The sequence below is a fragment of the Trichoplusia ni genome, chromosome 1 (assembly GCF_003590095.1).
Source record: "Trichoplusia ni isolate ovarian cell line Hi5 chromosome 1, tn1, whole genome shotgun sequence".
Lineage (NCBI taxonomy): Eukaryota > Metazoa > Arthropoda > Insecta > Lepidoptera > Noctuidae > Trichoplusia > Trichoplusia ni.
This window is the reverse complement of record NC_039478.1, coordinates 4,167,656-4,186,114: the sequence shown is the minus strand read 5'-3', so window position 1 is coordinate 4,186,114 and position 18,459 is coordinate 4,167,656. Positions and strand designations below refer to the sequence as shown.

Genomic DNA, 18,459 nt, shown 5'->3' with positions numbered 1-18,459 from the left:
CCCCAAACGTAACAGACTCAGTTGATAGACTACTTAACTGCCTTTGAAATTTGGATCTTGTTATAGTCAGTTTTGAAGTCCCTTATGTTAAGTAGAAGTAGGGCAGTGGCTTCGATTTCCACTCGGCTTTTGAGTGTACGGTTAATTTTAGTTTTTTTACGTAGTTGATTTTAGTAAATTATGCAGCCAACAACCAAAAAAAACTGCTATTATTTATAAAAGGCAGTTTGTAACCAAATAATCAATTACGAAACAAGTGCCAAGCTTGCCCCCCCCCCCCCATAACCTCTAAAAGTAAACGATATAGTATAAATAAAGACATAAAAAAATCCCGTAAGAAAGTCCCGTTTCATATAAGTTAGTGATATAAGCGAGCTAGTCAGCTCGGCCTCGTCAATATACACGCGTGAAGGTGTGGGTCGACAGGTCCCGCTCGGCGCGGCGCGGCGACAAGGCGGCCGGGGCCGCGCCCTGAGGCCCCCTCACCATGGAGTCTATCATCGTTCTTTAGGTGCGTCACGGACAACGCGCGCGCCCATCGCGCCCTGCACAGGCATTGAAACAGCTCGCGGTAACACTTGGTGTGGAATTAAACTGTCAAATTAAATATGTGGGAAATGTAGCTTAAGGGTTGTTGAAATAGTTACGTATGCAAAAATCTTAGATGTGACTTTTCGATTAGCTTAAAAGCCTGAGCCTTGAACCTGAAATCGATTAAACAGTTGAATGAAAAACACTGACAAGAACTTCAGTAATTCGTTCAGCATGAATTCTTGACGGAATAGACGTGATTTGTCTAAGATCATACGACGTCTTACGTAGCTATTTCAAAATATATTTAAGTAATAATGAATTAAAAGTTAAAGATCTGTTGCAAAAAGGGTGATAAACTTAATATACAAGTCTTTCAATTATCGTCAATCGTCATTAAATTTGTGAACTTTAATTCATTATGGCTTAGATAAGGACTGTTATTGCCTGTCTTCTTGCAAATTCGATCTTTAAAGTCAAAATTCAGACTGGCTACACTAGCGCCAAGTTAGTGTAGATCACTAAGTACTAAAGTACTTTGAGACTGAAATTTTGACTAACATGTACCATCCGATATGCACTGTGCATACAGTCGCGCGAAATGTTCAAAAAAATATACGATGTGCAAGGAGACTGGGTCCAAACTTGTGTGGTGAGCTGTAAAGTTTAATTCCAAATACCGAGTGGTCTAATACTTGTCTTATTGAGGATAGATATCTGTGACTGGTTTGGTGGGGCATAGGCAATCTATAGTCACCGAGCGCTCAACATAGAGCTTTTATTTACCGTGGCCCAACGTTCATATTTAGTGGGATAGTTTACGTCGTTTTAAAGTTGCCAAAATCGATCGACTGAATAGTGATGTAACCAAATCGATGAACAGATAGTCGACTAACTATAGTTGAAGTAAGTTTTCGCATCACTATTGTGTAAGCGTAAATTTTGTACTTTTTTACGAGTTAAACTATTTCTGTAAATAGTTATTTTGTTATCAACTTTGGGACCACAATATTATATTGTAATGTCAGAGGACAAAGCAAGTGAATCAATTATTTTTGCATATCTGAGTTTATTATCAGTATTATATGAAGCAGCTGCATTTAATGCGATATACGATATATACGTAAATAGTTATACATTATGTATATTTTATTTACATTTGCTAATAGAATGAAATAACCAGTTATTGGCACACAAATTGGTTTCTAAATATTTTTAATTAATTAAATTTTGGAATCTCTGTAAAATAGTGTAGCTAATTATTTATTAACAATTTAATATCATCAAAAAGACTATAGTTAGAATTTATTTTTAATTGAAAATATTCAAGTGCCAAAAATACCTGGTAACTGGTCAATTTGTTCGAGTTTTGTAGTTTAACGCGAGTGTCGAATGAGACGGGACCAAACCGGTGCACTGATGACGGGAAGGGTACGTACAGATAGTATTTACAAACGATATACCACGAGCTGTTTCAATATCTACCAGGTCTACCATCACTTAAAGCAGTACTCTTGCAGTTGTGGGAAAGAGATGGCATTCTATGCCATCTGCAGACCGCCATCTAGCTTTCACAACTGCAACAACTGATTTTTGAAGTGGTAGCCCTCCAGGACGCATTTAGCACTTGATTTTATTACCTATATTGTATACTCGCCTTTGGACCACGATACATAGCTCCATTAAACCATTATAATCCTATAAGCATATGATAACAGCATTTATGTAACCCTATCGTGGCCCATCGGCCGATTTGTAGTTAATGTTAACGCGCATGTCTACGTTCAACTCCTGTGCAATTAATATTATGTGTTGCGCACAAATAATATCGGCCATGTGTGATAGACTCCATTTTGTATCATGACTATACATAAGAATTTAATAAAATGAAACACTGTACTTGTTAAACAACAAATTACTGATCTATATAAATTTTCTTCTAATGTTGGATACATATTGATGTAATTAACTTTGTATATACGTATGACCAGACGGTAGTATAAAATTATATTTTGAGGCTCAAAAGGCCGTGGTGGCGGTAGTCCGGACTCGTATGACGTCATACGTAAGTTTCACCTTTTAGTATCGATTGTAAATACAATAAACTATTTGTAGTGAAGTGTAGACTACGCATAATACATCATTTACGCTACAAGTTCGTAGTTGGATAGTTTGTTTGACATTATATTGTTTGGTGTAACGATGTTTTCTTTTGAAATTCTTTATATGGGATGTATAAAGTAGGTTAATGTGATGTTACTCAGGTATAACGTTTCGATCATTTCTCGATTACCGATGATTCCGTTCGGTGCATTCCGTACGTCTAGTCATTCCTATACCGCGTAGGTACGTATGTGATAGAGTAGCTCATGCTGTGCTGCGAACAATCACAAAGTAGAGTGTTAATACGTGTTGCTGTGTTACGTTACGTCCCTTACCCCCCCCCCCCCACACTGTCGTCTCACCAGTCCATATTGAGTACTACATGATATATTTATACAGATACGACAACGTAGTTAGATAATGAATGTGACTGTAGTTTTATATGGAAGTTGTTTGTGTTACTTCTGTTCTAACACTGTTGTAAGTCTGAGCAGTTGTTTATTCTCGTTGCCGCTTCGATAAATGTGAAAATAAATTATATTATAATAATTGTCACTATACTATCGCTTCTAGGTGACTATTTTTCAATCAAAATCGAGCATACATATTTAAATAACAACTTGTAAGCTTAGGACTTGTTAGTCGTTGTAAATATTTTACTTCGTTTGGTACTTACATGGTTTACAGAAAATTAAAAAAAAAAATAGCTTTCTCCAGTTAAAAGTCCAGTCACACCGGCTTACACACTCAAATGTAGACTAAATATTCGGCTAACACTAGAGAATATCCTGATAATAATTTAGCGTATAATGAATAACGTAGCTGTAAGAACAAAAAGTATTATCCCAAAATTTAGACATGCTGTGTGTTTATAGGTAATGTTTCTTAAAATTGAAATTAATACAATTGTCGTCGAGATTATTAAATTATTATGTAACTAAGGTGTCGATGCGCGCAGCACAACGTCAAACGTTACAAAATTATTTTTCATTCGCGTACGGTTCGGTTGACGATGTACTCGCACACTGGACCCTCTTACAACTGTAAGATCCTTAAGCAGATTACTATGTCCAAGTATTTCTTCACCAAAATTAAATATTTGTGTAACTTCTTCAATAGGCGTGTTTATTGTAAAGAATGAACGAGATCTCAAGATGAATGACATGTTTGTTATACCTTTCTTTCTAGTCATTTTTTTTGTATTTACATTCCAAAGTTTGTATATTACGTGTTTTTCCTTTTTTTTAATAAATAGGGTAATGTATTTTGCATAGCAAAATGGTGTTTACGTAGTTGAATAGTGCAGAATGAGTACCACGGGTGTGTCGGCGGCTGTAAAGATATTTTCTATAGCTTTTATTTCCTTTGACGTTTAATTTGCTATTCGTGTTAAGTTATATTATTGTAATATGAAAACAAACATTTTAAATTAGAGATACAGCTGGCGCTGGATTATATTTTTTTATAGAGTATACTGTTTAAGCTATACTGCTATTTTTATAGACCTAGCTGTTCTATTATGTTTGTTTGTTTGTCTCGTAATTTATTTGGTATGCGTTGTTGTTCTGTGGGGCGCGCGGCGAGCCGCTGCCAGCCCGCTGCGGGGCGGTGTTGCCAGCTCGTTGCGGGTGCGGTGTTGCCAGCGCGCTCTTGTGATTATGATAGTGATTGTTGATTGTTGGGCGAGAATGATAATGAAAACAAATTATATATTCTATAATTTATGAATTTCATTCAATTTATGAAAATAAGAACAATGTAATGATTGGTAATATTACTCATTGCTCTAAATGTACTATCAAAATATATTATACACAGTGTTAAAGGTCATAAATAAAATGCTTTGAAAATTTCCACATCGTTGTTTTCTTTTACCCGATTTCTACTAGTTTTCAGATAATGGAGTACTGAATCAACGGAGGGTAAAATGGGGTTTTCCTGAAAAACACTTATATACTACAAGTAGCTTGAAAAATGACTAAAAACAGTTACATAACTTATATTATACTTTTATTATCACATAATATAACCAAGATACAAAATGGATACAGCTTACAAAACAATACATGGTGTCCATACATGTACCAATTTACAATACATTTCATGAAGCGCATCGCATAAGGAATGTCTATACATTTATATTATTATACATTTTGACGTAAACATACTTTTGATCTAAACCATACATTTTTAAGCGATAAAGTCAGACCCAATTTGAGTAAAAAAAAACTTGCAGTGAATTTTAAATAATATATTGGTATTGCATTGGGGTTTTAAAATAAATTGATTTTATATAAATGAAATAAAACTGTTATATATTCACACCAGTCTTTAGCGTTTCTTTCATTGCGTTAATGTTTATTTATAACCTAACATATACAAGAAAATACAGATATAAAGATGCTTTTTTTTTAATACTCAAAGAGTTAATTTTATTATGATTGTTAAAGTGCAAGACAAATGAAGCAATATACGTTCAAACCATTTAAATCTTATACGAAATCTCGATCTTTAGAAATAATTTCAATATTATATTAATACCAGGGTAAAAAATTACGCATAATTGGGCGCAAGCCTATTTTTATATAGAGAAGAAACTAAACTATTCAATGATAAACCGTTATCTGGCATTTAAAATGTATTAAAACTGAATCAACGAAAGCTCTTCCAATCACTGCCAAAAAAAAACATAAAAAAGTATATAAACACCACAAGACTAGAACTTGTCACGAAATCTGCAGAAAAATAAAAAAAAGTCAATTGATGCGATTTACGTCTGTACATACATATAATATGGCATGCCGTGAGCAATAGGACCACTATCGCTTAGCAGGACCGCAGGACAACACCTGGACCGTCAACAAGAACCTAGAGACCACACAATCACTTCACGAGAACGGATTATAGTTCTTATCGTAATCGTCGTCTTCGTTAAACGGATTCGTGGGTTCCGTCGCCTCCTCAGCAAAGGGGTTCTTAGTTTCATCATAATTGTCCTCTTCGAAGGGATTCTTGCTTGTCCTATTTGCTATGGCCGTGGAAATGTTTTGGACGACGGGGGAGACCCCTGTGCTACGAGGTTTGTCTTCGAATCGTTTTTTGGCGGAGATTGGTGAGGAGTACGGGGATGGTTTGTGTACTGGTTCTAGCTTGTTGAGGTTTGCTTCTAGGCTTGAGCTGTAGCGCTGTTGTTCGAGTAACCTCATCCGCCCCTCGCCGACGGGGACCACTGTCGTACCTTTGGGTCCCATTTGCTTTGTTGTATTTGATGCGTATACTGAAATTAATATTTGAGAAATTTATTTTAAACTTGTTTTGAAATGGACGAGCAGAAGATTCATATAAATTTAATACAATTATGGCTCGACGTGAGCGTGACTTTTTAGTGCGTAACTATAATATACATACAGTACAGTAAAGGCGTGGTCACTCAAATAAATTTAAATATAAACGTTCGTTATCAAAGATTTTTATGCACAAAATAAGGCGTTACGAATAATATTAAACCAGTTCTTGAATAATTGTATTATTATTCATAAAAAAATCCCAACTGTTTTAAGTATTCTTGCTCGAAACGCGAATAAAATTTATTAAATTTTAATTTTATATGATATTATCAGTTGTATAAGCTATTAATAAAAACGTCTGTTACTACAACTTTTTGAATCTGGATTATTGACATGAAAAATACTGCACAGATAGAGGATGTGATCACCACGCCAAACCCACTGAGCGGGACGTGTCGCGGGTTCGAACCCCGCGTAGGTCCCACCGAGCGCCACGTGCTATCGATTCGATCCCCGCTTAGGACTAGTGTTTGTGTGATCCACTAATGCTTGTACTGAGTGTAAGTGTCTTTGTGTACGTGATTTGTAAGTTTGTTAAAGCCCCCAGTGAATTCCTTACTGTGGGAGTCGTAAAAAATAAGTGTACTTACATTGCTTGCTCTGCCCCTCTGCCTGGCGGAGCTTGGCCTCAGCCCCGGGTCCGTAGGGCTGCGGCGCGGGCGCGGGCGGCGCCACCGGCGGGGCGCTCGCCACCACGGGCGACTCCACGCCGCCCGACTCCGTCACTACCGTCAGCTTGTTGAACAGGCCGCGCCCGTAGTACTCTGATACCACCGCATAACTGAAAAATAGTATGAAATATAGCAGTTTTTAAGTAAATCAAGGTTCTCCAAGAAATATATGTGAAGAGTCAGAACAAAAAAAAATGCAAGTAGGTAAATCCACAAAACATGAAAAACATTAAAAGAAGGAGGCCCTTTTACTTCAATGTATGACTGCACGAATAATGCACTCTAATTTAATAAGGTCGAATGACTTATAAGATTTGTAGTTCTGTGTAATGTTGTCAAATAACATAATTATTTGAAATCAAGTTTCAAGGTGGTTATCGGTAGCACGCAGCGATGCGAGAAGGTCACATCTACGCCAAATTAATTGCAACTTAGGGTCGACGCTCACGCGCCGACCGCCACAACTACGAAACGTTGTCTTCAGCCAAATTATAATATAAGCTATGTACGCCGTCAAAGTAGTTGTCAATAAATATGTTTAGTTCTTATGGAGTAAGTTATGTGTCGTGGTATGGTATGATTAAATAAATTAATAAATGAAAGTTGGCATATTTCCTATACTTTTTATGGGAGACGCGAGCAGCGTCGTTTTGTAGTTATTTCGTATGTAGATTTAGACGGCCACCATGGATTCAGCCGCTCGTGGTGTTAAATGGTTGTGACGGGTCGCCCGTGTCAGCCGCCCCTAAGGTCGCGGTAAGACGACACACGTTCGTGCACTGACGTTTGTCAAACTTCATTAACGTAATTTGAGATTTATTGATGAAACATAAGACTCAAATTAGCGTGAATAGCGTTCACGTGTCAACAGAATGCAGTTTACCTTTAACCTAATAGGCTGTGGCGAGTAGTTGATGTATGTACAAATATTTCACTTGTAACGGAACGTTACATGAATAATCATGTTTTGTTTCTACAAATTATAAATTGAACTACCTACATATTGTTCATATTATAGTTGGCAGCGGTGGGTATATTTATTAAATTCTAACTAATACATAAAACAAAACATAGAAAAAAAATATATAATAATAATAATATTAAAATAAATAAAATCAATTATAACTGTGCAAAACTTAATTAATAAAAATAAAATAACAACATGAAAATGAATGCATTGTTCTTTGTTTACGCGTGTTTTGGAACGCGCCGAATGAACCGAACGAACCAAGAATGAGTTCGATTGAGGGAGATGGGACATACTGGCCAGTCGCTCCTAGGCTGATGCGAGCGTGTTACCTCTGACCACTTTCCGTCCTGTCAAGCGTCCTAGCAGACACGGCCGTTAAATTCAAATTTAAAAAAAAAAATAAGTTGAGAGTGTTCAAGTTGAATACTTGCACTTAATATTGTCGTGAAGATCCCGAATTAGGGTAAGTTTTAAATAGCACACAATTCACCCATCTTGATCATATAGTTGTTTGTTATATGTTTCTTTTTATTTGCAGCTTATTATGTTCTATGTGCCACTGTACCTTTGTCTTGCTTTGCCACTCGTTTGTTACTGTGCTGTGTTACTCGCTTTATGTTGCTTAATTCACCAAGCTAATGAGCTAACACTATTTAAGTAAAGTAGTAGTTTCAAATAAAATTATTGCTTCAATCTACCTGCAAGTAAAATAATATTTTTTTATTCAAAATTTAAATATCTCAACGGCCATAACCGTAATTTTATGTTTGTATTTTTTTTTCCGTTAAACTGCTTTATGTGTAAACTCCGTTCTGGGTAGTACCGCCACGTCAATACTACTACATTTAGATAGGTATCGCTTCCTCGTTGTCGACGGTGGTACTCCAGCACGGAATTTATTAGGCCGAGTTCTGATTAGCTCGAACGGTGATTTCCAGGCTTTTTCTTCCGGCTTTAAGGAGCCAGCAGCATCCTCGCGTTCGGGCCTGCCTACCAACCGAGGTCATCCGAGGAGCCCGCTTCCGGCAACACCAGTCGCACGTGCGCGCCATCTCCATCACCGGTGAAGTCACCGTACAGCTCAGCACTGAACCTCGGCCTACTTCCATCTCCGGCCAGCGGCGGAATCCCGCCACAACTACAGGGGTACCTATCCCTGCAGAGGTGACTACAGACAAAGTTGTAATCCACGACCCATAAATCTTCGTGTGCCTCCGGCTGTGTTTTTTTTTTATATAATATAAATTTTGAAGGTACACACCCGTTTTATTTTTTTTATTAATCACCTACCTAGGTGGGAATAAACGGGTGGAGGTTACACTGGCGCCCAATTACGTGGTTTTGTCTGTTCTCGCTTCTGTAGTTAGTAGTTAGTTATTGTACGGTGAGTGGGTAATTTTATTTTTTTTATTTTGTAAAACGCTTTGTGTGTTTGTTTGCATCAACTGGAGTGAAGTCTTATAATCTCATCATTTCCGTTATTTTAGTATATTGTGTTAACGTTAAAAAAAAAAAAAAAAAAAAAAAAAAAACTCATATACAGGGTGTTTTTTTATACAGGCTGTTCAATTTTTTTTTATAATATTGCTATCAGCCGTGGTAAAATTTGAATCGTGCTGTTTTTTTCCAATTCTTTGCATAGCCTTCACACCAGTTGCAAAAATTGTTTTGTCTGCTTTTGTTCGCAATTTTTTGTTTCTTTCTTTCTGTTACTTCTTACTTACACAGCGTTCTGTTAAAGTAGATTATAACGGAACGGAGTATTTTTTTTTCTTTCCATAAAATTTTGTGTGCTATTTACAACTTTCTCCCATTTTGATTTTTTTTTTACCCGTATTTAAAATGGCATACCCTATTAAGTTTCTATCATTACAAAAGTCGGAATTAGAATACGAGGTAGCCGTACGAGGTGAAACCCCAGCTAATACTGTGGCGGATCTTAGACGGCAGATCTGTAAGCTCAGCCAAGTTTTTTGTCTGAGGATATTTTGTGTTCCCACCTTGACCCTCTTGATGACCTAAATAGTTGTCTGGAAATTTTAAATAAAATTAAGTCTAGCCTTGAGGTGGATACCAAGGACAAGAATATTTTGGGGAGAATCGAAAATCTTTTCCATCATCTTTATCATAGACTGAACAGGATAAGTAGGGATGATAAATTCTTGCACGTGCATACGGAATGTACAAGTATGTTTAAAGAATATTATGGAGCTTTAACATCTTTAAAAGCGAAAAGTATAGACCCCCTCATTACTACCATCCCGCATTCTGATCCGCAAGTTACAACTGAGAGATTAAACATTTCAGTGACTTGCGAAGGAAATGTTAAAAATTGCGAATTAGCGAAACTAAAATATGACGGCAAGTCTTGCGTACGTGCTTTTATTCAGCGAGTCAGCGAATTTAGTGTAGCTCGTAATATTTCGAATTCAAAATTACTATCATTCGCTACGGAAATCTTTGTGGACGATGCACTTCATTGGTTTAGAAGCGTAAAGCAACAGGTTTCTTCTTGGGATGAACTTATTGTCCTTCTGCAACAGGACTTCGACAGAGCGGATTACGATTACCTTCTGCTGTCTGAGATTCGATCTAGGACTCAGGGAGCAAAGGAAACATTACCATCTACCTATCGATTATTTCAGGAATGTTTTCACGCTTGTCGAGATCTTTTGCAGAGGAGGATAAGTTAGAAATAATATTGCACAACATTAGACCGTGTTACGCGAGCACTCTGGCCTCGGCATCTCAGATCACATCGATTGACCAGTTAAGAAGTCTTTGTAGGAACTACGAAAACGTGCAATCACGCATGGCACAGTTTCGCGAACCTGCCGCTCCTACTTCTGACACGTTAGCACCTGAGTTCGCATACAAACAAAGAACCGATATAGCTATCAAACAAAACTATAATATTAACAATAAGTTTGGGAACAACAAAACAAATGCAGAAAATAATAATAAACAAAATTTAAATAACAGTGTAAATGAAAAATATTTACATGCCCTAAATACTAGTGATTCCATCCCCGGGGCAAAATTGCCGTATTGTCCTAGATGCCGTAATAATTCGCATAGCCTGAGGGATTGTCAGAATAAAGAAATTATGTGTTTTAAGTGTGGTCACAAAGGTATCAAGAAACCAGATTGCCCCAATTGTAACAAAGCTCAAAAACCAAAAAACTAAGTATGCAGAATTGTCTCGACTCAGCCTCGTTAGCAGGTCGCTTTAATAAAGAGGATTGGGAAAATTGGTTGAAAACAATTAAATTGTTCTTCAACAGTTACAAAATGTCTTCAATTCTGCATACTAAGCCTTTGGGCGATTTGCGACCATATCTGAATATTAAAATTAACGATATTACAGCGTCCGGCCTCCTGGATTCCGGGTCAGCTATTACAATATTAGGAAATAATTCTCATAACACCCTAGTCAGTCGTGGCCTTAAGCTATGTACTGATGATACGCCTTCGATAGTAGCTGCAGGTGGTCAGATACTTAAGAGTACTGGCTATATAAATGTGCCAGTGCATTTAGAGGACCAATTTCATATAATTAAGTCATACGTAGTTCCAGAAGTTCAATCATCGCTTATTTTAGGTATTGACTTCTGGCGCGCCTTTCAATTGTGTCCGAAATATTTGGGTTCCGTAGATTTGTCAAATAATTCATTAGTAGAGTTAAATAGTAATAATCACCAAACTTTCATACAGTCTTATGATAGCTTAGATGAGTCTCAACGCTCTATTGCTGATAACGTTGTTGAGCAATTTAGGGACGTTTCATTTGAGGTTAAAGGCTTAGGCCGTACACACCTTTTATCCCATCGCATCGATACTGGCGATTCTCCTCCGGTCCGACAAAGATATTATAGGCTCTCACCTGAGAAGCAGAAGATCCTTGTCGAACAGGTGGACGAGATGTTGAAACTAGATGTGGTAGAGTACTGCGAAAGCGCGTGGCAGTCTCCGGTACTCCTCGTTACTAAAAAGAATGGACAGCCTCGTTTTTGTCTAGATAGCAGAAAGTTAAATTCAATAACAAAACGAGATGCTTATAACCTGCCATACATTGCCGAGATTTTGGATAATCTGCGCGACGCCCGTTTTCTTTCTAGTCTGGATTTATCCAAAGCCTTCTGGCAAATTCCGATTGCAGAGGAGGATAGAGATAAGACGGCTTTCTACGTTCCAGGTCGAGGAACTCTTCGATTTAAAACCACGGCTTTTGGTTTGACAAATGCTCCCGCTACGCAACAGCGTCTTGTAGATATGCTACTAGGTAACATAGATCATCGCATATTTGCTTATCTAGATGATATTATTATTGTTAGTAATAGTTTTGAGGAGCATGTGTCCCTTCTACTTCGCGTTTTAGACAAATTACGTAAAGCGGGCCTTACTGTAAACTTGAGTAAGTGTGAGTTCTTTCGAAGTCAACTTAAGTATTTAGGTTACGTAGTTGATGCGAATGGGCTGCGAACCGATCCAGAAAAGGTTGAAGCTATCCTTAACTACCCTACCCCTAGTAATCGCAAGGAGCTGAAGCGATTTCTGGGCACGGCAACTTGGTATCGTAGGTTCGTTCCCAGTTTTAGTACAATTGCAGGGCCGCTCAACAAGCTGACTTCAAACAAAAAGAACACTCCACCTTTCAAGTGGACTGATGAGGCGGAAATCGCTTTTAAAAAACTAAAAGAATGCTTAGTTTCTGCACCTGTTCTTTCTTGCCCCGATTACAATCTTCCTTTTGAGGTGCATACGGATGCAAGTAACTATGGGATGGGCGGTATGCTCACGCAATCTGTAAACGGAAAGGAGCACCCTATAGCATACATGAGCAAATCATTAACGGCGGCAGAAAAGAACTATAGCATAACGGAGCGGGAGACGCTGGCTGTTCTTGTGGCATTGGAGCATTGGCGATGCTATTTGGAAAATGGGAAGAAGTTCACCGTGTACACAGATCATAGTGCGTTAAAGTGGTTTCTTTCTCTTAATAATCCTACGGGAAGGCTCGCACGTTGGGTGTGCGTTTATCTTCATTTAATTTTGATATAAAGCACCGTCGGGGTGTCGACAACGTCATTCCCGATGCGTTGTCAAGAGCAGTACCTGTTGCTGCTATGGTCACTTCTAATTCATCCGCGACTTCCAGTGATGCTTGGTATACTAACATTTATAATAACTGTGTCACGAAACCTGAGAATTTTCCCAATTATCAAATTAAGGATGGCACTCTCTTCCGCCTTAGTAAGAATAAATGCTTGCTTACTAATGAATTTTCTTGGAAGGAAGTTGTTCCCTCCGAGTACAGGGAAAAGGTGATTGCGGATAATCACGACGAACCAACCGCAGGTCATTTGGGCATTTTTAAAACCTACAGGCGCGTTGCTCTTAGTTATTACTGGCCGGGTATGCATCGAGATATAGCGAAATACGTTGGTTCTTGCAACACTTGTTTACAGTACAAAACTCAAAACCATGCTACTCTAGGTGAAATGGGACGTCCTAAGCAATGCTCGCGCCCGTACCAAATGATTTCTGTCGACTTAATGGGACCACTTCCTGTCACACGAAAACAAAATAGCTACATACTAGTAGAGACCTGCTGTTTTTCCAAATTTTGTCATATTTTTTCCAATTAAAAAAGCTACTTCTCAGATTATTGTTAAACTTATGGAAGAACACATATTCCTTGTTCACGGTGTTCCTCAAAGTATTTTCCTGGATAATGGTACCCAATTTATTAGCGGACACACTCAAGACTTGTTTAAGAAGTATAAAATACCGAACGTATTCTTTTCACCCAAATATACCCCCCAAGTTAACACCGTGGAGCGGTACAATAAAACGATAATCACCTGCATTTCCACTTTCGTGGACGGTGATCATCGAACATGGGACTTATTTATTCCAAAAGTACAATTTGCAATAAATAATTCTGTTAACGAAGCCACCGGATTTACACCTTCATTTCTAGTTTTTGGACGAGAAATAGTTTTATGTGGTGCGCATTATACAGATACAGACTTGGGTGACGAGGTTTTGTTTCTTCCTCGCGATGTATACGCGGAGAACCTTGGATGCCTAAGTTCAATCTTTGATCAAGTCCAAAAATCCTTGCATCACGCACATGTCAAAAATACATCATATTATAATTTAAGACGTAAAGCTTTCGAATTTAATATTGGTGATGTAGTATACAAACGTGCTTACGTCCTGAGCGATAAGGATAAGCACTTTAGCAAGAAATTAGCTCCCAAATACATTAAGTGCCGGGTCATTCAAAAGCTATCACCACTAGTGTATGTTTTGGAGGATATGTCTGGTAAAAATTTAGGGTCTTGGCATATTAAGGACTTAAAAATTCCTACCTACCAATGAATGTGATCTTTGTTACGTTTCCCCTTACACTATTAAACGATATTAAGACCTGTTACCAAAGTCAATGACGAATATATTAGTCGTTTGATTTTTTTTGTATGTTAGGACACGTCGCACAATTTTAATATTGTGTGTTGTTTATTATGACTGGTTTTGAGAGATGAGGGAATGATTGAAGTGAATGTATGAATAAAAGGATATCGTAACGAGTTTATCATGCGGATTTTATTCTTAAAATAAAATCCTTATGAGGGACCGGGGGTAATGTAACGGAACGTTACATGAATAATCATGTTTTGTTTCTACAAATTATAAATTGAACTACCTACATATTGTTCATATTATAGTTGGCAGCGGTGGGTATATTTATTAAATTCTAACTAATACATAAAACAAAACATAGAAAAAAAATATATAATAATAATAATATTAAAATAAATAAAATCAATTATAACTGTGCAAAACTTAATTAATAAAAATAAAATAACAACATGAAATGAATGCATTGTTCTTTGTTTACGCGTGTTTTGGAACGCGCCGAATGAACCGAACGAACCAAGAATGAGTTCGATTGAGGGAGATGGGACATACTGGCCAGTCGCTCCTAGGCTGATGCGAGCGTGTTACCTCTGACCACTTTCCGTCCTGTCAAGCGTCCTAGCAGACACGGCCGTTAAATTCAAATTTAAAAAAAAAAAATAAGTTGAGAGTGTTCAAGTTGAATACTTGCACTTAATATTGTCGTGAAGATCCCGAATTAGGGTAAGTTTTAAATAGCACACAATTCACCCATCTTGATCATATATTAGTTGTTGTTATATGTTTCTTTTTATTTGCGCTTATTATGTTCTATGTTGCCACTTACCTTTGTCTTCTTTGCCACTCGTTTGTTACTTGCTGTGTTACCGTTTATGTGCTTAATTCACCAAGCTAATGGCTAACACTATTTAAGTAAAGTAGTAGTTTCAAATAAAATTATTGCTTCAATCTACCTGCAAGTAAAATAATTTTTTTATTCAAAATTTAAATATCTTCAACGGCCATAACCGTAATTTGTGTTTGTATTTTTTTTTCCGTTAAACTGCTTTATGTGTAAACTCCGTTCTGGGTAGTACCGCCACGTCAATACTACTACATTTAGATAGGTATCGCTTCCTCGTTGTCGACGGTGGTACTCCAGCACGGAATTTATTAGGCCGAGTTCTGATTAGCTCGAACGGTGATTTCCAGGTTTTTTCTTCCGGCTTTAAGGAGCCAGCAGCATCCTCGCGTTCGGGCCTGCCTACCAACCGAGGTCATCCGAGGAGCCCGCTTCCGGCAACACCAGTCGCACGTGCGCGCCATCTCCATCACCGGTGAAGTCACCGTACAGCTCAGCACTGAACCTCGGCCTACTTCCATCTCCGGCCAGCGGCGGAATCCCGCCACAACTACAGGGGGGTACCTATCCCTGCAGAGGTGACTACAGACAAAGTTGTAATCCACGACCCATAAATCTTCGTGTGCCTCCGGCTGTGTTTTTTTTTATATAATATAAATTTTGAAGGTACACACCCGTTTTATTTTTTTATTAATCACCTACCTAGGTGGGAATAAACGGGTGGAGGTTACACACTTTGGCTTTATATTTTTGTTGTAATCTCATAAAAGTCAAATCGCGGCATAAAATGGCTTGTTTCAAATTCAATTAAACACGTTTTTCAAATTGCATATATAATTGGATAATACATAATTGGATTCATACTCTTGTGCAGTTTTTCAGTATGATGAACGTTTTCGAACGATTTTCGAAAATAACGTTACAATCTCGAAACTGATGCATATTTAATGAATACGAATACCTTTTATTCATTTCGTATAAAAGTAATGGTTAAGTAACCGATACCTAATAGTATACTTAGTGATCCGCAGTACCGCAGATGTTGATTGTTTTCCCTCATAAATAAACCCAGTGAGATCAACAAACAACTTGCAGAATGCAAACACATAATAGCTATCACAAATGTTACGATCATCGTTTATTTGCATCTCTATTAAGATCTGTTTTTCGGATGGCAAATCATCAAAGGACATTTCAGACTTTGACTACTGACTGAAACCCACTTCGTGTACCTGGGCCGCAGTAACCCTTTCGGAAAATTCTGTTTCAGATTTTTTTTTCTAGAAACGTCTACAGTACTCAGGTATTTAATTTATGTATCGCGAGTATTTAGAAACATTTAAATCATATGCACAAAGACACCCAGACTCAGGACAAGCATTCGTGGATCACACAAGCACTTGTCCTACGTAGGGTTCGAAACCGCGACACACGACACACGTCACGCGCAGCGGGTTTGGTGTGGTGAATTCACAACCAACACACAAGTAGGTAATATTATCGTACTTGTGGAAGAGAGACGCCACTCTACGCCATGCAATGCTCTGTCTTGCTTCCACACTGAAACTGCAATGAAACTACTACTACTACAACCACTACTCTAAGATGTGTTGGTATGTGTTTATAATCGTCATTGTCCGATAGATAGTTTATAAAACAGTGAAACGGGTTCACGGGAACAAACCAAGTCTTGCTTACATTCATCTGCAAATCAGCTTCAAGCATTGTCAGTATGTTTGGAACATTTTTTAGTGACATTACAAAAACAAATTTATTTTGCTATAATGTTATAGTACCCAGGTGGAATTGGAGGGATGACCTGGATTCGTTCTTTCAAAGAGAAACAAGTGGAGGAAGAGTGGGGAGGCCTTTGCCTGGCAGAGGGACGTTCTGGGCTTGTAAAATAATAATGTTATTTAAAACTGTCTGTCTTGGGTTTTGTTTAAAGCAGTACTCTTATCCTACAAGAATGGCCTTGTCGACTTGAAAACTAGTTTCGCATTAATTCAGGATGTCCGCTAACTCAACATTAAATTAGATCAAAATTGGTCCAGTCGTTTGAATCTGTAGACGTAGACGTAAAAGAACTCATCATCTTTAGGTTTTCAAATATTAGTTGTTTTTATTTACTTGTTTGGTAAATAAAAACAACTTATATTAAGCTAAGTATAGTTTTCCACCAGTAAGTTTTTGTTTTTCTTACAAAATTGTCATTGGTTAGCAAGGCAAAAGCCCTTCAATTTTTATGACATACATTTTATTGGTGTAAACAGACCTACTATAATACTAATTTTTATCAAGTTAAAACCCGAAAAGGTTTGTCAAAACAAGAGCTATCCAGAAAAGACCATATTCAAACCAACTTATGATTATTAGGAAAACATTTCTTGATTTTTTTTATTTATTAATAATGTAACTTCATAATCGTTAAATTTATTATCAAACAAGATTAAACAGTAAATCTTTTAGATAACATATCGCTATTCGTTTTAATTTACTATTTAGCTGTTGATGCAATTTCAAACTTATTATTGTATTACATCACTTAAGCCATAAACATTTATTTTTTTATCTGATGCATTGTCATGCAATGGTGATTATTTTATTTATTCTAATCATATACACTTCCTTTCTTATTCATAAAAATACATAATTAAATACCTATTATGTTTCAGAGTTATATTTTTTTCTACATAAATAAATAAATAATTGAAACACCTACTAAGTAAAATATCTAAATAATTTGCGTGTGGAAAAATTAACTAAAACCTCGTTTCGAATCGGTTAAATTCACTCCGTATTAATTAACCTATACCATAAAAAAAATTATGATATTATTAATAAGAAACTCACCCATACCTGTCTTCTCCACTTGCAGCGAAACACCACGAAAAAGGTGGTATGCTTATATTTTTAAATAACGATAAATACATATTTAGAATGCTATAGTTCCCACACACGTTATCACTTCGTTTTAATAGCGAGTTTTAATGCTATCGATAAGACATGATTGCGCGGGCGCAGCGCACCGACTGGTTTGCGTGGCCTTGTGACAGGTGTAGCCGATATACTTGTTTCTTTTTAATTGAGCTTGTTTTGATAAAGGTATTAATAATTTTGTTTTGTGAATGTGTGTGAGGTGAGTTCGGTAGTAGAAATCAAAATAGAAATTTGTATGATTCGTTTCTATTACTATATTGTGCTATATATAACAATACTATATAGCTATAACAAAAGTTTAAAAAATGTGTTTTAAAAAAAATATATTTACAAAATTTGTCATTAGACAAAAGTTTCAATTAGAGCAACCTAAAACTGTATTGATGATAATGATTTTTTTTTAAAGGCCCAGTATATTAAAAGAAATCATATTGTTTTTTAGCGTAATGTCCTATATTTCACATGACTTTAAAATAATTATTAAACCCAACTTTTCAATCACTTCTTCACTATTATTCACAAAATCACAAACACCACCTTTCTTTACACGACCTGAACTACAACTCCAAGATATTGGATGACGTCACAATACAATTTTATACGTCAAAAGACATCCGCTAACAGACAGAC

General features: G+C 37.0%; 2 protein-coding genes and 1 long non-coding RNA gene across 9 annotated transcripts in view; 2 read left to right on the top strand and 1 right to left on the bottom strand.

Moving 5' to 3' along the window:
• Positions 1 to 4,490, top strand: part of LOC113508799 (kinesin-like protein unc-104) — a 112,602-nt gene extending 108,112 nt beyond the window's left edge. For all 6 annotated transcript variants that reach the window (XM_026891917.1, XM_026891960.1, XM_026891951.1 and 3 more), the window contains one exon: positions 427 to 4,490. In XM_026891917.1, coding sequence (XP_026747718.1) covers positions 427 to 475 — 49 coding nt within the window. In that variant the 3' untranslated portion in view covers positions 476 to 4,490. The remainder of the gene's footprint in view (positions 1 to 426) is intronic.
• A 137-nt stretch (positions 4,491 to 4,627) lies between these two features.
• LOC113508842 lies at positions 4,628 to 18,045 on the bottom strand. Of its 2 annotated transcripts, none has more exons than XM_026891991.1 (3): positions 17,743 to 18,045; positions 6,572 to 6,762; positions 4,628 to 5,911 (listed from the first exon to the last, which is right to left on the bottom strand). In XM_026891991.1, the coding sequence occupies exons 1-3, from the start codon at positions 17,820 to 17,822 to the stop codon at positions 5,523 to 5,525; spliced, it is 660 nt and encodes a 219-aa protein (XP_026747792.1). In that variant the 5' UTR covers positions 17,823 to 18,045; the 3' UTR covers positions 4,628 to 5,522. The 2 variants fall into 2 exon arrangements, with proteins under 2 accessions (XP_026747792.1, XP_026747800.1); XM_026891999.1 differs by having other exon boundaries at positions 17,749 to 18,045.
• LOC113508874 lies at positions 7,787 to 9,154 on the top strand. The gene is made up of 2 exons (XR_003402053.1): positions 7,787 to 8,085; positions 8,561 to 9,154. It is a non-coding gene; the product is annotated as an uncharacterized LOC113508874 (long non-coding RNA).
• Positions 18,046 to 18,459: the final 414 nt, after the last annotated feature.

Excerpts from the sequence above, each read along its gene's own strand:
- LOC113508842 (XM_026891991.1), bottom strand. The coding sequence starts at position 17,822 with ATGTATTTATCGTTATTTAAAAATATAAGCATACCACCTTTTTCGTGG. Across the intron at positions 6,763-17,742 it reads AGTGGAGAAGACAGGTATGG|TTATGCGGTGGTATCAGAGT; the intron begins GTGAGTTTCTTA and ends ACTATTTTTCAG. Across the intron at positions 5,912-6,571 it reads AGAGGGGCAGAGCAAGCAAT|TATACGCATCAAATACAACA; the intron begins GTAAGTACACTT and ends TATTAATTTCAG.